This window comes from Orbicella faveolata, unplaced genomic scaffold (genome assembly GCF_042242905.1).
Source record: "Orbicella faveolata isolate gen_17 unplaced genomic scaffold, um_ofav_v1 contig_15, whole genome shotgun sequence".
Lineage (NCBI taxonomy): Eukaryota > Metazoa > Cnidaria > Anthozoa > Scleractinia > Merulinidae > Orbicella > Orbicella faveolata.
In genome coordinates this window covers 4,950,062-4,968,319 of record NW_028301542.1, presented here as the reverse complement: position 1 = coordinate 4,968,319, position 18,258 = coordinate 4,950,062, and the positions used below count along the sequence as shown (strand labels likewise).

General features: G+C 38.8%; 1 protein-coding gene and 1 long non-coding RNA gene across 4 annotated transcripts in view; both read left to right on the top strand.

Moving 5' to 3' along the window:
* Positions 1 to 687: 687 nt before the first annotated feature.
* LOC110063551 (uncharacterized) lies at positions 688 to 2,557 on the top strand. The gene is made up of 2 exons (XR_002298242.2): positions 688 to 898; positions 2,143 to 2,557. It is a non-coding gene; the product is annotated as an uncharacterized LOC110063551 (long non-coding RNA).
* Positions 2,558 to 4,354: 1,797 nt separating this feature from the next.
* Positions 4,355 to 18,258, top strand: part of LOC110063511 (ubiquitin carboxyl-terminal hydrolase 37-like) — a 31,793-nt gene continuing 17,889 nt past the window's right edge. The window contains exons 1-6 of one of the 3 annotated variants that reach the window (XM_089288084.1): positions 4,430 to 4,571; positions 5,110 to 5,202; positions 6,892 to 7,069; positions 15,981 to 16,027; positions 16,732 to 16,844; positions 17,404 to 17,516. In XM_089288084.1, coding sequence (XP_089144210.1) covers positions 5,191 to 5,202; positions 6,892 to 7,069; positions 15,981 to 16,027; positions 16,732 to 16,844; positions 17,404 to 17,516 — 463 coding nt within the window. In that variant the 5' untranslated portion in view covers positions 4,430 to 4,571; positions 5,110 to 5,190. Of the gene's footprint in view, positions 4,572 to 4,653; positions 5,203 to 6,891; positions 7,070 to 15,980; positions 16,028 to 16,731; positions 16,845 to 17,403; positions 17,517 to 18,258 lie in introns of those variants that run through there. The other 2 variants (XM_089288083.1, XM_089288085.1) reach the window with 2 other exon arrangements.

The following is an 18,258-nucleotide window of genomic DNA, read 5'->3' as shown; positions in this document are numbered from 1 at the left end:
TGGGACCCTGGAACCCTTAGCCTATGCCAGAGCTGGTTCAGCTGAATTTTGCTACCCTATACTAGAGTAAACTCCCCAAATCCCCCAATCTATCAATACTATTGACGCTGGCTTACGTAAATTTAAACTTGCCGATTTGATTTTTTTATATTTTTGAGTGGCTATTCCTCGTTTCCTTAGTCTAGATAAAATCTTCAACTAACTACTCAGTTTTGGGGAAAATGATACCCTATTCTAGACCCAAATGCTCTGCTTTATATACCCTATCCTAGAGTAAACTGCTTGAAAACCATACCCTTCACAGCAGCACATACCTATATAGCCCATATATGGCAGTGCCCCCCCCCCCCCTCCCCTCCGGGGAACCATTTTGACTGGAAGTTTTTCTTTGGCCGTCCACATTGAATTTTGATTCAAATGGCGAAAGTGTGTCAGAAATATAAATATTAAAGAGGGGCTTTAAAAATTACGATGTGCTACTCTGTTCCACAAATTGGCGTTGCCATTATTCAGTGTAAACTAAAAACTCCATGATTTTAAAATCTGAGGCTTAGCCTGGGCGCTGAAAAATGTTCGGACATACGACGGCATAACGAATTTTGCACGACATTTCGCACCAACGCGGGAAAGAAGAGAGACCCTGGGAATGAGGTTGACCTGTAAGAGACTGTGTTTGAATTAACCATCATGCTTAGAGGGTAAATATTCCTGGTTATCCGCCATCTTGTCCTACACGAAACACTGTTTAGTACTTTTTAAAGAGTATTTTGTTTTCGAAGATTGAAGCAGCAACCCTGACAGCAAAATGTTGCTTCAACGAGCATTCAGGCTGGGTTTAGTTCGGAGATCCATGGCCACTGGACATGGACACAGCACGGACTCTACTGGGATTAAGTTGGTAATATTGTACGATGTATATTGAATATTGCACTCTTTCGTGTATCGTATTTATTTCCCGTAGAACTGGCTCTGATAGTAAAACAGTTACTGTTTAATGACAAAAATGTGATCTATGATCAGTGCTTTTTAGATCAATTAAGTTGTAAACTTAAGTGTGTATTTTTTGGAATCACCTCTTATTCTCTGTTCCGTTGATAATTATGCAATAACTATATTAGTTAGACTTATAAAACCAAAACCAAACGAATTACTTACCAGTTAAACTAATCAGCCAATCTCAAACTGTAGTTAAACCAAAACCAAAGTAATTGCCAGTTTACCTTTGGCGCTCAACTGAAAACTTCTCTATCTTCAGGACATTATTGTTATGTTATCGAAATGGCTAAGATTTGTAAACCACGGTGATTTTTTGGTGCAATTTTACTATACCTGGCAATTCTGAAGGCGTAAGGTATGCATTACCTTGGTACGCAGTCCGTAGTCCTACAGTCTACTAACGCATAATAAGAAAACATTTGTATGCCACGGCTTTCCATGGTCCATAGTTGATAAACTTGAAAGTAAGGCACAAAGATTTTGATTCTCTGCTTTGGCAGTCCAGGGTTCATGGTCCATAGTTGATAAACTCAAAGTATAACTTATAGATTTTGATTTTCTTGCAACTGGCAATGTAGTATTTGTTGCATTTCTGCATTGCACTGCAAATTGCTAAATGAAAAGCTTTGTGTAAGTAGGGCTTTGTTCAAAGTTGTTTCACATAGTACTTCTATAAGTAATAGTAATTGGACCGAGTGGAGTACAATTCAGGGAGTAATCATGGGAGTAATTTGAAAATTGGACAAGCATGAAGCATGAGGCCGATTTGAAATTACAAGCATGATTACTCCCTGAATTGTACAACACGAGGTCCAAGTACTGATTAATTGTATCTATAACAAATTTCGGAATTCAAAATGTCTTTTGAGAACTTCTTTTGAGCAAAAACCTTTTGAAAACTGTAAGAAACAGGGTGAAGGAAGCCATTGTTTAAAAGTGAGCATAATTGATGTGCAACTCATGTGGGTATCCAATTACAGGTATCCAATTACAGGTATCCAGTAATGAAAAGTTCAAATTGGATACCTGTAATTGGATACTCACATGATTACACTCGGATTGCATGACAAATTGGCATGTGAAGAACCAATCACGATCAAGAATTTTGTTATAAATACTATTGTTTGTGAAATTGTTTCCCATCAGACACCTGTTCAGCAACTTGGAGTCTTTACTGCTATATTCTGTGGAGTTCTGGGGCCTGGGATCCTTCTGATGCTGACCCGTGAAAAACCACTCAGTGAACACTGATGCTGGATTGTTGCTGTGATGTCATTAATGCTGAAAGACAGACTGACACATTTTGTCTATATTAACTGTTGACGTGTGGTTGTGTGACTAAATTTGAATGAAATATAAAGAACTTATGATGTATTTTGTGGCTGATGCCATTGTTATTTGCCTTGTATAATGTATAATTGCTGATGGTTTAAACTGTTTTTGAATCTAATGTTACAGTGCTGATATTTTTTCTGTCACAGTCTGAGGAAGATATGTTTCCTGGTTTGTGAATTTTCTTCAAAATTGTAATGAAGTGCATTAAAATTACTATGGAAGCTTGTTTTTATGGCTGTACAATGTGCTATCACTTGACGTGAGAATGAGTCAGACTGAGTAATGCTGACTGTGAGGGGTGAGTGATAAAATTGTTAACATCAAGAAGTATGTTCTTGGTGGTGGTTAGTGGAGTTAGGTTCGAGCCCTGGCTGGTGTTCTTTGGCAAGACACTTTACTGTTGCAGTGCCTCTCTCCACCCAGGTGTGTAAAAGGGTACCAGCAAATTTAATGCTGGTGGCAACCCTGCGATGGACTAGCATTCCATCCAAGGGGGGATTAGAAATACCTACTCCTAGTTGCTTCAGTCTACAGAAACTGGAGATGAGCGTCAGCCTGATGGGCCACTTGGCTTGTATATAGCCTGTGTTGCAGCCGGATGTGTCATAAAATCCCTGATATAGTCTGTCAAAGAAGATTTGACGTTTAATAATGTACAAATGTACAAATATACTTGGGAAACCCGCACAAAATTATTTTTGGCATTACGTGATAGTTGTGTGATCACTTTTGCAAGAATTATCCAATCGGAAACAGTGTAAGAAACTAGCCAATCAAAAATGGATACACAAACTGCAGGATATCAGAACAAGCTTTTGGGAGCTGTTGCGCAGACGGACTGTACCGGCGGTTTAGACTGTCTGCGACACAGGTTACTTGTATACAGTCTTAACCTTGCTATCGAACCCTTGGTAACATCTTGCCACTTGTTGCCAGTGAATTGCTCCATTTTCATGTTCCCTCTATGTGGCTCGCAGGGTATATGCTTCAGGGCTGTCTTTAACAGCAAAACCTAATCACACATGCAACACCTCTATGATATGAATATTTTGTTTTGTGTAAAGCAAACCTACAACTTTGCTTGCGATTGTTGTGTTAGACATCAAAAAGTAAGAGTCTGAAATGTTTGAAATACGTACCCCTCCCTCAGTATTTTGGCAATCATGATAATTTGTTGAATGATGAAAGTTACATGTGATTTTTACATGATGCAAGCAGTGCATGCTACAAAAGTTGCCTACGACAAAGTTACTCAGGATAATTTGGCCCTTATAAAACTAAGAATAAGATGTTAGAATGGTAGCCTTCAAATGGTTAACTTGTTTGACTCCAAATTGAGCAGTCTTGGCTCTGGCTTAGACCAAGGCCATCTTTACAGTTAATTTGTACCTCTTTCCATCCAGAAGTGTGATTAATTAAAGATGAACTGAAAGATGACTTGGTAAAAAGCTCAGAAGTAAGAAAAATTTTGGGTCCCCTCCTTTTTAACAAGATCTTTTCTACCACTGTGTTCTAGCACAACAGTGTCATTTGACAACAACTACCAGAATTTATATGTTTATTATTATTATTATTATTATTATTATTATTATTATTATTATTATTATTATTATTATTATTATTATTATTATTTTATTTTATTTTTTTGTTTAAATTTTGAAAACCCAAATTATGGGGTTTAAATAACAATTGCCCTAATCAGCATGAGAAACAGAAAAAATGAAGGATTCTGGTAGTTGTAGTCAAATGATGTCATGATGTAAATCCTATTCATAGCTCACAAGACCTCACAAGACTTACGTTAGTAGTTTTGGGCAATTTTGTGAATTCAAGTCAGTGATGTAAAAAGAAATTTCTTTTCAAGAGCTATTGAATCTTTTGAAATATAAGTTACTTTTTTCTTGGTAATCCACAACTTTTTTAAAGGAAAAGCCTAATGTTTTTTACATGTATGTCTCCAGTACTTACTCTACCCCACCCGGCTTAGGAAAATTGTAAAGTCCCTTCGTTGTATCCCGTAAGCCCTTGCGGTCAAATATTTCCCGCTAAATGAATCCAAAATACGAACAAACATGGCGGCTAGTTTTCTGAATGGAGAGAAAATTTGTGAGGTTGCTGGCGACGTCAGATGGTCGAGTGTGGAAAATGTCAATTTGGCTTATAATCCTGGATCATTAGTTCTTTACAAGCTTAGTAGCAGTTATTACCTTCATGCTATAACAGCGTTTAAACGAATCAAGGTGAAGTGATCAAAACCTTTACTGCTTAACCTTATGTAGGAGTGCACTCTGTCAAGCTTATTACGTTTGTGCACGTAAGCTTATGGTACAGGATGTTTTTGTATTTAAGATTTAATATGTCTCGTTTTCATATTGAGAAGTATGTGGCATACTTGGCCATTGTCTTTTCAAAGACAATTTATCGGTTCTTCGAATATGGAAGATTTGAATGGAAAATATCAGCTTCAGCTCGATATGAGAGCGAACTTTTAATAATTTTGGATAGAGGAAACGTCGCATAGACCTTGGGTAAGAATTATAGTTTGCATTATTCACCAGCCATCTTGACTTGGCAGGTTAACGTTGCAAGATAGTTTGACGAGTTTTATTTACAAGCTGAATTTCCTAGGAATCGAATGTCTGAGTCGTGATAATTAAACAGTTGCTGCTGTCATTGTCCACACTTCTGATAATTGGCATATTTGCAGTTTCATTGCATTCTGACACAGTGTTATACAGTACGACAAACATGATTATATGTGTATGTTGTAATGTGTAGTTCCGGAAAATATCTATGCGTCCCTGAAGAAGAGATTGTTTTTCAAAGACTCCCCCAACCCTGTGGAGATTTCATTCAAAGATGATTTCCAGAGTAAGTAGTTGCAAAATGTTCACGTTTTGTGATGTCTTACAATTAAACAAAACAAAAAAAGCAAACAAACTCTCAAGAGTGTGCAGTACAGACTGGAAATCATACACTTCTCTATTTTTTTTGGTTGGTCTTACAGAACCCCCTTCCTCCAACCCCAGGAATTTCTAATTCCCTCTGAGAAGGGCGTAGGGACATTTTCTGGAAAGTACATGTATACAATGTGGAGTCTAATAAATAAAAGTGGGTTTTCCGTAATGCATGAGCATTGCCCTAAGCTGACAGACACAGTAAGAAGTTGACAATAAGCGCCTTTTGTTAGAACAATTTTGCCAACCAATTGTGGTACTTAACAGCACAACCCTGCATCTGCTAGACTTAACACAAGTCCTTTTCTTAAGTAAGTCGCTAGAGGTCGACTTGTTTCACTTGCACGGATGTGAATAAGAGCGTAAATTTTTGGCGTGAAAAACATGATTGACATTTCTCACTTTTCATGAGTTCTGTGCGCAATCATCGCAAAAGCGGAAAGTGATTTCCATTAAAACATTTACAAGTACTGTTCCCTAACACAAATGAATTAATTTGTGTTAAGCACAGTATGTGGACAGCAATACAGACAAACGGCAAAAGCTGTTCCATTGAGTAACCCCTCCTGAAAGGACAAAAGCGTGTTTAAACCGATCGATTATTGTTAGTTTTAGTCTAGATTAACCAGCGATCGACCAGAGAGCTGCCTGACGAATGCCATAAACTTATGTAGATCTAGCTTGTACCGACAAGAATCCAAATTAACGAAAGAAGACAGAATAAGTCAGGGAGAACTTTAATTCTGTAAAGCTCCCTTCATTCCATATTGACGAGAATTGAAGTCGCAACGAACGGCAGAGAATTAAAGCGCTGTTCCCAAAAGTCCTTCATTGATCGACGACTGCTTTCAACATGGTAAAACAGCTGAGGCAAATTTGCTGCGATGCCCTTCCTTTGTAAAGAAGAAACTTGGTCATTCATTAAATCAACTAAAAGTGCAACAATTACACAAACTGCAGGAACGGCTCTGTTCTTCTTCGAAAGGTCGAACAATCCTGTTCTCAGATCGTGTCCATAAACAAACACGTATTAGTCAGATAAATAGCCCTCCACTGCTTTTGCCTGTCCTTCTTTTTAAGACTTGAAATTAAGTTGAATAGACCATATTCAATTGCTTCCATAAAATTCATATCCTTAAGTATACCCAAGAACAAAAGCTAAATGAAAAAGATTTTTATAGTACTTGGACTCAGCAAACATTTGCTCTGCAGTTTGCTTTGCAAGTTGTGTCGTTGATCACATGCGACGTCATGACATATAGTCAGTACTTGTTCGTTCATTGGTTAATGTGCATTTACGTCACCAGTGGAAAAATCCACCAGTAAATTTGGCGCGCTGCAAGTGGGAGAAGTCCTTTCCAACATCGAAACCAACAGGCCAGGGAAGAATTATTGGAAAGGACTTTTAGAAAGTCTATGCATCTGCATATGTTGCTTATGCTCATGCTTATGTGTGAGTGATTAAGACTTGTTGGTCACTGTCGCAGATGCTTTGATATCCTAAGTGGAATTCGTGTTCAGAGTCAAGCAAACAGTTGTTTTCTCATTGGTATTAATTAAGTCTCTTAATAACCTCAGTCTATTTTTTCTTTTTTACTTTCAGTTCCCTCTAAAGCCAGATAAATTTGATTTTGTAAGCCGTGAGTCACAGTTAACATTATCAATAGCAAGAGAAAACAAAGCTGCAGCATCTGTTCACTTGCAAGAGGCAGTTCCTCATCAGCTGGTGAGATTTCTAGATTCCTTAAAGGGTGTTCAGGCATACTTTGCTTCCTTTAAAGGTAAGAAATATAGAGAAGTTAAAATATTTTATTATTGCCACAAAATTGTGGTACAAGGTGTAAATTTTAATACTTAGTTCTCACGTCTTAGTTGTACTCACAGTGGAACTCCGCCTTACGGTTACCTCATTAATACAGTCACCTCATTATAATGGCTAGTCTTTTTTGTCCCAGCGAAATGCCCATACATTTTCTTATATGGAAATCCTGTTAATCCAGCCACCCTGTCTGTCGATATGGCCAACAGCTACATTCTGAAATCCCAACCAGTATAATCCTCTATAATTTTACCCCGTTAATGCTGTCACTCAAACTAGTTATGTTCATCTTTCCAGTGTTAATATTGCATGAACTGATTGAAGTTTCAACATTTTAAAATTATACCTGCATTTTAAGAAGAATTGTTTAGAAGTGCAATTGTGAAGACTGTCAAGATGTCACTTAAAACTCAATAAAATAGACCAGTCATGAAATTTGACCCTGCCCTGTTAATATGGTAACCCTGTTAATACTTTCAAAGTTTCATGTTCAGTAAGTGACTGTATTAACGTAGGGTTCGTACAGGTCATGGAAAACCTGGAAAGTCATGGAACTTAAATACAGGCCATGGAAAGTCATGGAACTTAAATACAGGCCATGGAAAGTCATGGAAAAGCAATATGCGATACAAAAAATCGGAAAAAATAACGGATGATTGTGAAACAGGCTTTAATTTCAGTACAAATTGACACAAGCACTCAGTTTATCCATTACAATGCTGGAAATACGTTAAATAAGTGATTGTTTTGATTCTACTGTGAGAATAGCTACTTAACTTTGGTCACAGAAAACTCAGTAAAGTCATGATAAAGGTCATGGAAATTCATGGAATTTTGAAAGATTAAGAATGGCTGACTGTTAGGATCGAGAAACGCCGGTCAACGTCCCATTTGAAGAATCGCTCATATTTTGTCCAAAGATACCCTTAGGTGACCTAATTCTAAAAATCATATTTAAAGGTTCCAGCGAATTTTTATTTTTCAGAAATTCGCGAAAATTTGAAAGCGCGGTCAAAGTGCGGTTTTTCGTGTAATAAAATGACCGAAATAAGGTGCGAGGACGAAGCGCTGCTTAAGTCTTAAAATACACTCAATTGACTTCAAACTTCACACAAATGTGGAACAACCACTCTAATTTATTCCTCGCTTTAAACTAATCTCAGATATGTTGATATAGTGGTTTTCCGAACCATTTTAAAAACAGTTACGAAGCGTGTGAAAAATACCGGCAAAATATAGGTCATGTTTAACAGCATAAAAATGCATCTGGTACCTCACTTTCCGATTATTTTACTTTATAGCCTTAAAATATCATTATTAAAGATACACCATGCCTAGTTTCATGCTCGAACTCGCAGTATTTCCCTTTGTGAAAAATGAAAATCTATGTCAATGTGTTGGGCGCAAATAACACAATAATTATGCACGAACCAGAGACAAATCAATTTCAATGGCGAAAGTAAAAGGCTATCATTAATTAGAATCCCGTCAATTCACTGCTATCAGTAGAAACATAATGTCCACTGCACAAAAACTGTTTTTAGACGTTTTCGAACCATTGCGCGTTAACTTTGTTTAATTTCGTGTCCGCTGTCATGTCTAGTTTCTCATCGCGTGTATTTCCTTAACGTCAACAACATGTGAATGGTTGTCATAACAAACGCAAGAGATTTCCTGGAACCTTAATGTTTTCGATTCACCAAAACGCTTTAAGTTCGTTAAGACACAATAATGGGTCAACGTGGAATACTGTTTAGCATCAAGGACGTTAAAGGACTGTAAATTAATCGAGTTGAAATATCTTGAAGCAAATCAAACTCGCGCCCTTATTCTAATTTGGTAAACAGCCGATCTCCGTTCAAGTTCAAGAAGTCGAGAGGTTAATCCGGCAATGTATTACCGGTACAACAACAAAATCAAACCGAGGTCATCAAAAGTGTAAGTTTAAAAGTGTAGTGGCAAGTTCCAAATAAATTTCGCCTATATAAATTGGAAACAAGATGTAAAACGGTCTGACCCGAAACAAATAAACAAAATATTAATAGGACTAATTTAACCCGAAAATGTTACAGAAAACATACCTAAAAGCCGTCGATTCCCCTCGATACCACTCCGCTTTGCCTTAAAGAGCCCAAGCTTTCTGCTGTAAGAATCAGGGGCCTCATGAATCTGTATTTATTATATCGGCAACCATGCTGCGTGGCTGATATTCGAGACTCAGTAAAACTTGTCACACAACCGTACGAGCAGCCCAGTCACGCTTTCACTGCTCTTGCGCAAATGTTCAACATTTCGCAATTTACATAAACCGACTACAAGTTTAAAGTAGTGACAGTAGATTGAAATGCGCTTGTTAAAGCTGTCCTATCGAGGAACAATTATTTCTTGTTTTTGAATGGCTCTTAGTTGTAGCTACAGTCAGGGAGGGGGGGGGGAGAGGGTATTCCCGGAAATTTCGGATATCTGTATGCCATGGAAGATTAAGTGGTCTCCAGCTCTTAACGCCAACACTGAAACACTAAATGATTCTCGAAGTATCACAGGGATCACTAAGCTAAATAATTTTGAGTGTAGCTCCGCTGAGTCAATTAACCGTTGGCGCGCATATTGCATTGACCGTGGACAGGTGGAAAAACAGTTAAACCGGAAAAGCCTGTTGCACATTGTAATTTAGCGTTGTCCAACACGCAGTCGGTCTGGTTGTAATGTTAATCGTATTTGAGAGAATCTCAAGTTTTCTTTCGACACATACTTGGGTGACATACTACTAGATGGGCGTGGCCGGGAGCCACGAGTCAAGTCAGTCAAGTCGCCATGCTTAACCGAGAGGAGTGACTGCGACCTTAACATTAGTGCCATTATCAACGGGTGTGACCGAGGAAGCGTCTGCTGAGGTTTCCATGGATAGTAACCATGCACGGTAGGGGTGTATTAATGTCTTCAAGGCCGCTGCATTCATGTCTTTTATAGGCTGTCTACTTTAGAGAGGCACTTGTCGCTGGAGAAATGTACTCAGTCCCTGGAGAGCTATTCCCTTATGGACGTAGCCAAACTGCTACAAACCCTGCTTGGAGCAGGCGTTGGCGCTTAACTCAAAGCCACAATAGGTCACCAGGAAGCCCTCGTTGCTTTAAAAAAGGTTTGGGCTCTCAGGGCAGTCAGTGACAAGCAGCAGTTGTATCTTATGGCAAAATTTCGCGTTGGTCAAACGACAGGCCGAAAGGTTGACGCCGAACTGGTGGCGCAGGAATGCGCAGTGCCCGGGATCCTTATAATATTCGTCTTTTTCAGGTGCTAGTTTTTCTCTCACCTAAGTGCCGCAATGCGCCAAAGTGATCCTGATGAGATGCATGTTCAGGCATCTGAAGAGGAGAGAAATTTTAGTCAGGCAAAGGAAGTTGTAGAAATACTCCAGCTCCAGCATCCTTTGGATACACGACCAGCAAGACTCCTGTGCCTTGGCGATGGAGGGTGACTTAAAGAACCTGAAACTGTCTATGCTACCGTGCGGGTGTGAAGGCATGGGACTAGATATACCTCTCCCACTTGTGCGCGGAAGAGCTCCATACTCGGCGCTTCTGAAGTATTTTACTGACTGCACTTGGTGGAAGTATTCTTAGGAACTGTCGGTGTTTGACTTCTTCAGTATTTAGCAAACACCTCTTGCGGGGGGGAGGGGGGAGGGGGAGGATCGTTAAATTTTTGTAGAGAAGGGGAGGGAGTAGAGGAGGAAGACATTTTAGAGGAAAAACTCACGGCCGAATCGTCTCAGCCTCGTTCCCAGGGTCTCTCATCTCACCGCCCCCCTGGAGCGAGCTCAGCATCAGTTCATTAGAATAACACATAGGCCTATTAGGGTAAAGCGTAGGGACAATCTGCAGTCCTTCCATTAGTGGCTCACTATCACTCTTCTCGGTTAAGCATGGCAAATTGACTGACTTGATTCGTGGCTTCCGGCCACGCCCATCGAGTATTTTGTCACCCCAGTATGTGTCGAAAGAAAACTTGAGATTCTCTCAAATACGATTAACGTTACAACCAGACCGACTGCGTGTTGGACAACGCTAAATTACAATGTGCAACAGGCTTTTCCGGTTTAACTGTTTTTCCACCTGTCCACGGTCAATGCAATATGCGCGCCAACGGTTAATTGACTCAGCGGAGCTACACTCAAAATTATTTAGCTTAGTGATCCCTGTGATACTTCGAGAATCATTTAGTGTTTCAGTGTTGGCGTTAAGAGCTGGAGACCACTTAATCTTCCACGGCATACAGATATCCGAAATTTCCGGGAATACCCTCTCCCCCCCCCCCCCCCTCCCTGACTGTAGCTACAACTAAGAGCCATTCAAAAACAAGAAATAATTGTTCCTCGATAGGACAGCTTTAACAAGCGCATTTCAATCTACTGTCACTACTTTAAACTTGTAGTCGGTTTATGTAAATTGCGAAATGTTGAACATTTGCGCAAGAGCAGTGAAAGCGTGACTGGGCTGCTCGTACGGTTGTGTGACAAGTTTTACTGAGTCTCGAATATCAGCCACGCAGCATGGTTGCCGATATAATAAATACAGATTCATGAGGCCCCTGATTCTTACAGCAGAAAGCTTGGGCTCTTTAAGGCAAAGCGGAGTGGTATCGAGGGGAATCGACGGCTTTTAGGTATGTTTTCTGTAACATTTTCGGGTTAAATTAGTCCTATTAATATTTTGTTTATTTGTTTCGGGTCAGACCGTTTTACATCTTGTTTCCAATTTATATAGGCGAAATTTATTTGGAACTTGCCACTACACTTTTAAACTTACACTTTTGATGACCTCGGTTTGATTTTGTTGTTGTACCGGTAATACATTGCCGGATTAACCTCTCGACTTCTTGAACTTGAACGGAGATCGGCTGTTTACCAAATTAGAATAAGGGCGCGAGTTTGATTTGCTTCAAGATATTTCAACTCGATTAATTTACAGTCCTTTAACGTCCTTGATGCTAAACAGTATTCCAAGTTGACCCATTATTGTGTCTTAACGAACTTAAAGCGTTTTGGTGAATCGAAAACATTAAGGTTCCAGGAAATCTCTTGCGTTTGTTATGACAACCATTCACATGTTGTTGACGTTAAGGAAATACACGCGATGAGAAACTAGACATGACGGCGGACACGAAATTAAACAAAGTTAACGCGCAATGGTTCGAAAACGTCTAAAAACAGTTTTTGTGCAGTGGACATTATGTTTCTACTGATAGCAGTGAATTGACGGGATTCTAATTAATGATAGCCTTTTACTTTTGCCATTGAAATTGATTTGTCTCTGGTTCGTGCATAATTATTGTGTTATTTGCGCCCAACATATTGACATAGATTTTCGTTTTTCACAAAGGGAAATACTGCGAGTTCGAGCATGAAACTAGGCATGGTGTATCTTTAATAATGATATTTTAAGGCTATAAAGTAAAATAATCGGAAAGTGAGGTACCAGATGCATTTTTATGCTGTTAAACATGACCTATATTTTGCCGGTATTTTTCACACGCTTCGTAACTGTTTTTAAAATGGTTCGGAAAACCACTATATCAACATATCTGAGATTAGTTTAAAGCGAGGAATAAATTAGAGTGGTTGTTCCACATTTGTGTGAAGTTTGAAGTCAATTGAGTGTATTTTAAGACTTAAGCAGCGCTTCGTCCTCGCACCTTATTTCGGTCATTTTATTACACGAAAAACCGCACTTTGACCGCGCTTTCAAATTTTCGCGAATTTCTGAAAAATAAAAATTCGCTGGAACCTTTAAATATGATTTTTAGAATTAGGTCACCTAAGGGTATCTTTGGACAAAATATGAGCGATTCGTCAAATGGGACGTTGACCGGCGTTTCTCGATCCTAACAGTCAGCCATTCTTAAAAGAGTACGAACCCTGTAATGGGGTTCCACTGTATTGTATTGCTAGCTTTCTCCAGTTCCCTTGTGTGATACCTTTCTAATAGGATGTCCCACTAAATGGTATCACATCAGTATGACATATGATTCTCGTAGTTGTGATTCACAACATTACAATCTCATTGTAAACTGCTCCCAGATTCTTTGAACTGCAAATGAACAGAATTGCACTCAATCCACAAGCAAAAATGGCATCAATCAGTCTTTCTATATAATTTCTCTGGACAATATAATCCCTAATGGGTTATTCCAGAAAAAATACTCTCCCCCCCCCCCCCCCCCCCCCAACAGATGGCAAGCATTTTTGATCCACCCTCTAACTGGACTTCCCAGACTGAAATTGGGAAATTTGGAATTTTGCGAGTTAAATTTCAACATTTTTTAAATCGGATTATTCAAACGATTGTGTTTAACGTTTGAGTGATCTCACACTCTCCTCTAAAATGCCATTTGCCTTTTTCTGTACCACAACAAATGTACAAGATAAAAAATTCATAAGTCTTAAAAATTATGTTAATGTAAGAAAAATTACGGCGAAAAAAGTCCTTAAGGTGATTATAAATAAAAACTATAATTTCAGTTTTTGGTGATAAGACAACCTACATTGGCACGTGTTTACAAGATCAAGTTCCCATTGTTAGGACTGTTAGTGTGGTATTTACTTAAGGTTATTAAGAAAGCTCTTCAAACTAGACTAATTTTAAGTTTCGTAACCTTTATGGGTGTGTAGGTCAACTAGAACTCTTGCCTTTCTTTCAAGCATTCAAGTTTTTATGCGTGATGCCCACGTTCTGGCTTCCAAAAACTTGTCTTTTACCATATCGATCGTTATATCAGTGGTGCTCAAAAGCATCGAAAAAATAAATCCTTGCCTGTGCTCATGCAAAAATATTGGGGAATATCGTGGCATTTACAATGAGCATAATTTTGGACAACCTGGATTCTACAAGAAAAGTAATTGTTTCGGCGGATCAAATTATTTTGCATGGCAGTGTCGTATCCACGATTTTATGGTTACACATTGTAAGAGCAGGGCTTGACACTAACACTTCCCCGTTCACCGTTGGAGAGTAAAATAAGTTGAGTGGAAAGTAAAAAAACAAAATCAACCAAAAATACTTGCCTGATAAGGCAAGTGGTTTTGTACAGTTTGGAAAGTAGTTTTTGGTGTTAAAACAGCCAAATAAAAAATACATAGCAATAAATAAATAAATAAATAAATAAATAAATAAATATACCAGAATAACTCCATTTTGGAACGCAAGAATATCCACAAAATCTGCATACGTACTCCTGGCATAGGAAGACTGGGTACAAGATGGATGATGCAATAGCAAGTAGGTCTGGGGATGAGAAATGTGATTGGCCATTTTGAGGAGTCTGTCATCAATCAACAATCATGAGCCTTTTTCGTTTTGGTTTTTCACACACACAAAGTGCTGTTCCTGCAGACAGCCAAGAAGGAACAGAACAGAAAGAGTCAACGTCATGGGAAAAATATGAACAGAAGAGAAAGATGACTGGACGTGGATTTCGAAAAGAGTGGCTTTCAGAGTTTATATGGTTGGATTACAATGAAAAGGAGGGACAGATGCATTGCAAAGTGTGCAGAGACTTTCCTAATATAGCTGACAAGAATAGCTCCTTCTTCAGTGGAAGTAAAAGCTTTCACGTGAGTAATATTAAAGGGCACGATCAAAGCCGTCGTCATGCCAAGTGTGTGGAAGCTCAGAAAGCTAAAGAAGTTCCGACATCAACTCCCATACGCCTTGGACTAAGAAATCTTAATGGCAGGTTCTGCAACATTCTGATGTTAATTGAGATTCTCTTGATTTTACCCCTGTCAACATCTTGTTGTGAACAGGGGTTTTCTCCCATGGGAAAGATCAAATCAGATTGGAGGTCTTGTCTGTCTGTGGATATATCAGACTGCTTGATCTGGGTTACTGCAGAAGGTCCTCCTGTTTCTGACTTTGACCCACTCCCTGCACTGAAAACTTGGTGGAACAGTGGGCCAAGAACAAGGCGTCCCAATTTTAATGACTAATGAATAATTGAATTGCTCAAGACAAAACATTTGATACATTAAACTTTATTACATTCATTGATTATGGCTAGTAAAAAATATGATTCCTTGTCTTCTGGAAAGGAAATTTTTACTGTGGAAAGTAAATTTCCAAGTGTACTTTCCATACTGGCAAGTTAAGGGAAAAGTAAGTGTCAAGCCCTGAAGAGGTAAGAAAGAAATTATATGCAAATTGTACATACGCATGTTAGCCAGCAAAATGAGTTCTTGGGTTGTCTGAATAAAACAGAAAAGTACAACTGACTCCCAGCCTAATCGTCTTTTCTTCGCATTTTTGAGGATGTTATAAAGCACAGGCACGGGAGGCCTGGGTACCGTAAAAAGAGTTTCAGGCGTTACGTGCTCAGTCGACGGTGTTTTATCCGGTTGTTATCCATTTATCGCACTGGTTCTTCATGATTAACATGATCTGTGAGGGTAAACTTAAAGAATATGAGGTAAGAACACTACAAATTGAAAGACTACAAGATTTCCCATGGCAAAGTTCTTTTTTTAAGTGTTTAAAATATATCAATCGAGGTTGAAGTTAAAAGTGACTCCTGGGGAAGAATTTTTAGGTTCAGATCCCCCTCCCTTCCAGATTTCCTGAGCCATCAACTCCCCCCCCCTCCCGCGAGAATTTCCAGTTTGCCATCTGTCAGGGGGGGGGGGGTGTATTTTTTCTGGAATAACCCAATTTATCAATATTACATTGTTGTGCCATTCCAGCTCTGAAGCGCTGTAACTATGGTGTAATCTTACATTCAGATATAGTTAATCTGAGAATCGCTTAAAAATTGTTGTATTAGTTTTTAGTGAATGAGTTTGAAATTATTCAGATTGTGTTCAAGATTTTTTCTCACGTTTGCAGGCAGATTATATTCGTCATCAAGAACAGACAATAAGCAAAATATAGAGGTGAGATATCAGATGACAGTAAAATTCCTGTGCCATTACCCAAATGTAAGACAGGAAATTTTTTATGAGAAATGAAGATTTACATGAAGATCAATGTAACTGCAATATTATTACCAATATAATACGTAGATGGAGTTTAGTTGGATCAAGTTTGTACTCTCAACTAGTTGTCTGGAGTTTGTAACATGATGTCTACCAAATATAAAATCCTACACTGTCAATGCAATTTCATTATTCAACTCCACTCTACAGTACCTACAGAGTACAGATAGTAGGAGGCATTCACTGTGAATTGCCAACCATAATGTTAGCAATACATGTATAACATGTAGCCCATGAGAGGCAGAGCTCGACGTTGCAGCCTCTGGGGTGGCCAATGCGACCACAGTTTTTTTCACTGGCAACTAACTTTTCACAGTTTTCACTGAAATACTTCTGCTGGCGACTAAATCTGAAAACTTATGGGCCAGCTGGCCCCAAGGTTTTTTCCTGAAAGTCAAGCCCTGAGGGGAAGTCGTTATGGGCCTCTCTTATCGCCCTCTGATGGTGCTGCACCAAGCCAGTTGTTCTCTTTGAGTCTCACTGAAAGTACTGTTTAGCAGGTGTTGTTTGTGACTGTTGGTCTTGTAAGATGTGCATGTAACTAATCAATTAAAAGATAAGATTAAGGATTTCCTTTATTATATATAAATATCTATTTACAGAACCAACCCTACAATAACAACTACTTCAGTACCTCAACACCAAGAGTCGCCAAATATGAATCACCTTTAAGAGGCAACTTCACCACCCCATCACCATCAAAGAGCACACAAAAGTAAGTTCTTTGTATTCTTTTTTTGGATACATTTATGTTTGGAAGGTGTGAATTGGACGCAAATTGTTTGCTTTATAGAATTAAAAGCAGACAAGTCATCAGCATTGTTATTATAAATTGCACTGTTATACCTTCCCTAACCTGACACCACCTTCCTCCTCTCCAAACAGATACAGTTTTTTTTCTTTGTCCGATTATCAGACATTTGTGTAAAGTAAAGCCTGGTTATCGCTGCAACATAAGCACAAACCCAAGCATAAGCATCACAGTAGTGAAGATGCTAAGAGCATAAGCATAAGCACATGGTAGTGAGGATATGCACAACACAAGCACAAACACAAGCAGAACAAAATGTTCAAGTGAGAACCTGCTGCTGTATGCATAAGAGAAAGTCTGCTATCTCAAGAAGGTTTGGAACCCAAATTAAGGCAATTAACCATTCTGCACATGTTTACGTACAACTGCTTGCTCACCAATCTCTCAGCATAATATGTAGATGGCATTAACATGTATAATTCCTAACAATAGCATTTTTTGTTTGTTTGTTTGTTTTTTCAAGGGCCACACCGAGTCTTCCATCTAATTTCTACGCAAAGCAGATGAATCCACCATCGTCTTACAGCAGCTCACAGAATAAGAAAACACCCCTTGTAGATCGAACTTTTGCAAGAGGTTGGTAGCTCTGCATCTTAACACTGTTCAAAATGAAAGGATTCGTTCATGTATTCACAACCCTGTCAAAATGTGTTGTATCAGTATGCTGGATAACAGAAGTACACAGTAGGCCCTGGCAGGGGGGGAGAGGTACGGTACTTCCTTTTATTATATGGCTAGCTCCGTGAGTGAGCAAGATGAATCAAATCCTGCGCTGGGATTGGCTACCCAAGCAGCCAAGATGGAGCTATCTTGCCCGCTCAGGACTACCCGCTGTGTCCCGCAAGAATAATTTCCGCAAAAGCCATATAATAAATCCTTTATTGACCAAGCTTGTTCGGTCAAGATGGCTGGATATTGGCCTTGTTCTTTTTTGCGAGTTTATGGACCTTAACTCCGTCTCGCTCCATAAACATGCAAAAAAAGAACTTGGCCAATATCCAGCCATCTTGACCTCACACTTGGTCAATAAGTAGGACTAATGGTTTTAAATATAGTTTTTTTAACCGTATTGTTAATGAATGGAATAGTTGACCTAATCACATCAGAGAAGCAAATTGTATTGGAACTTTTAAAAGGAATGTTTTAAGTTATCTTATGGATAATTAGAATATTTGTATATTTGTATTTGTATTTGTATATTTGTATATATATTTTAAATTTTAATAAGTGGGGACATCCCTAGTATGGTGCCATTGCGCTTTTGGTTGTCTCCTTCTCCACTGCTTTTTGTTTGTTCGTTTGTTTTTAGTTAGTTATC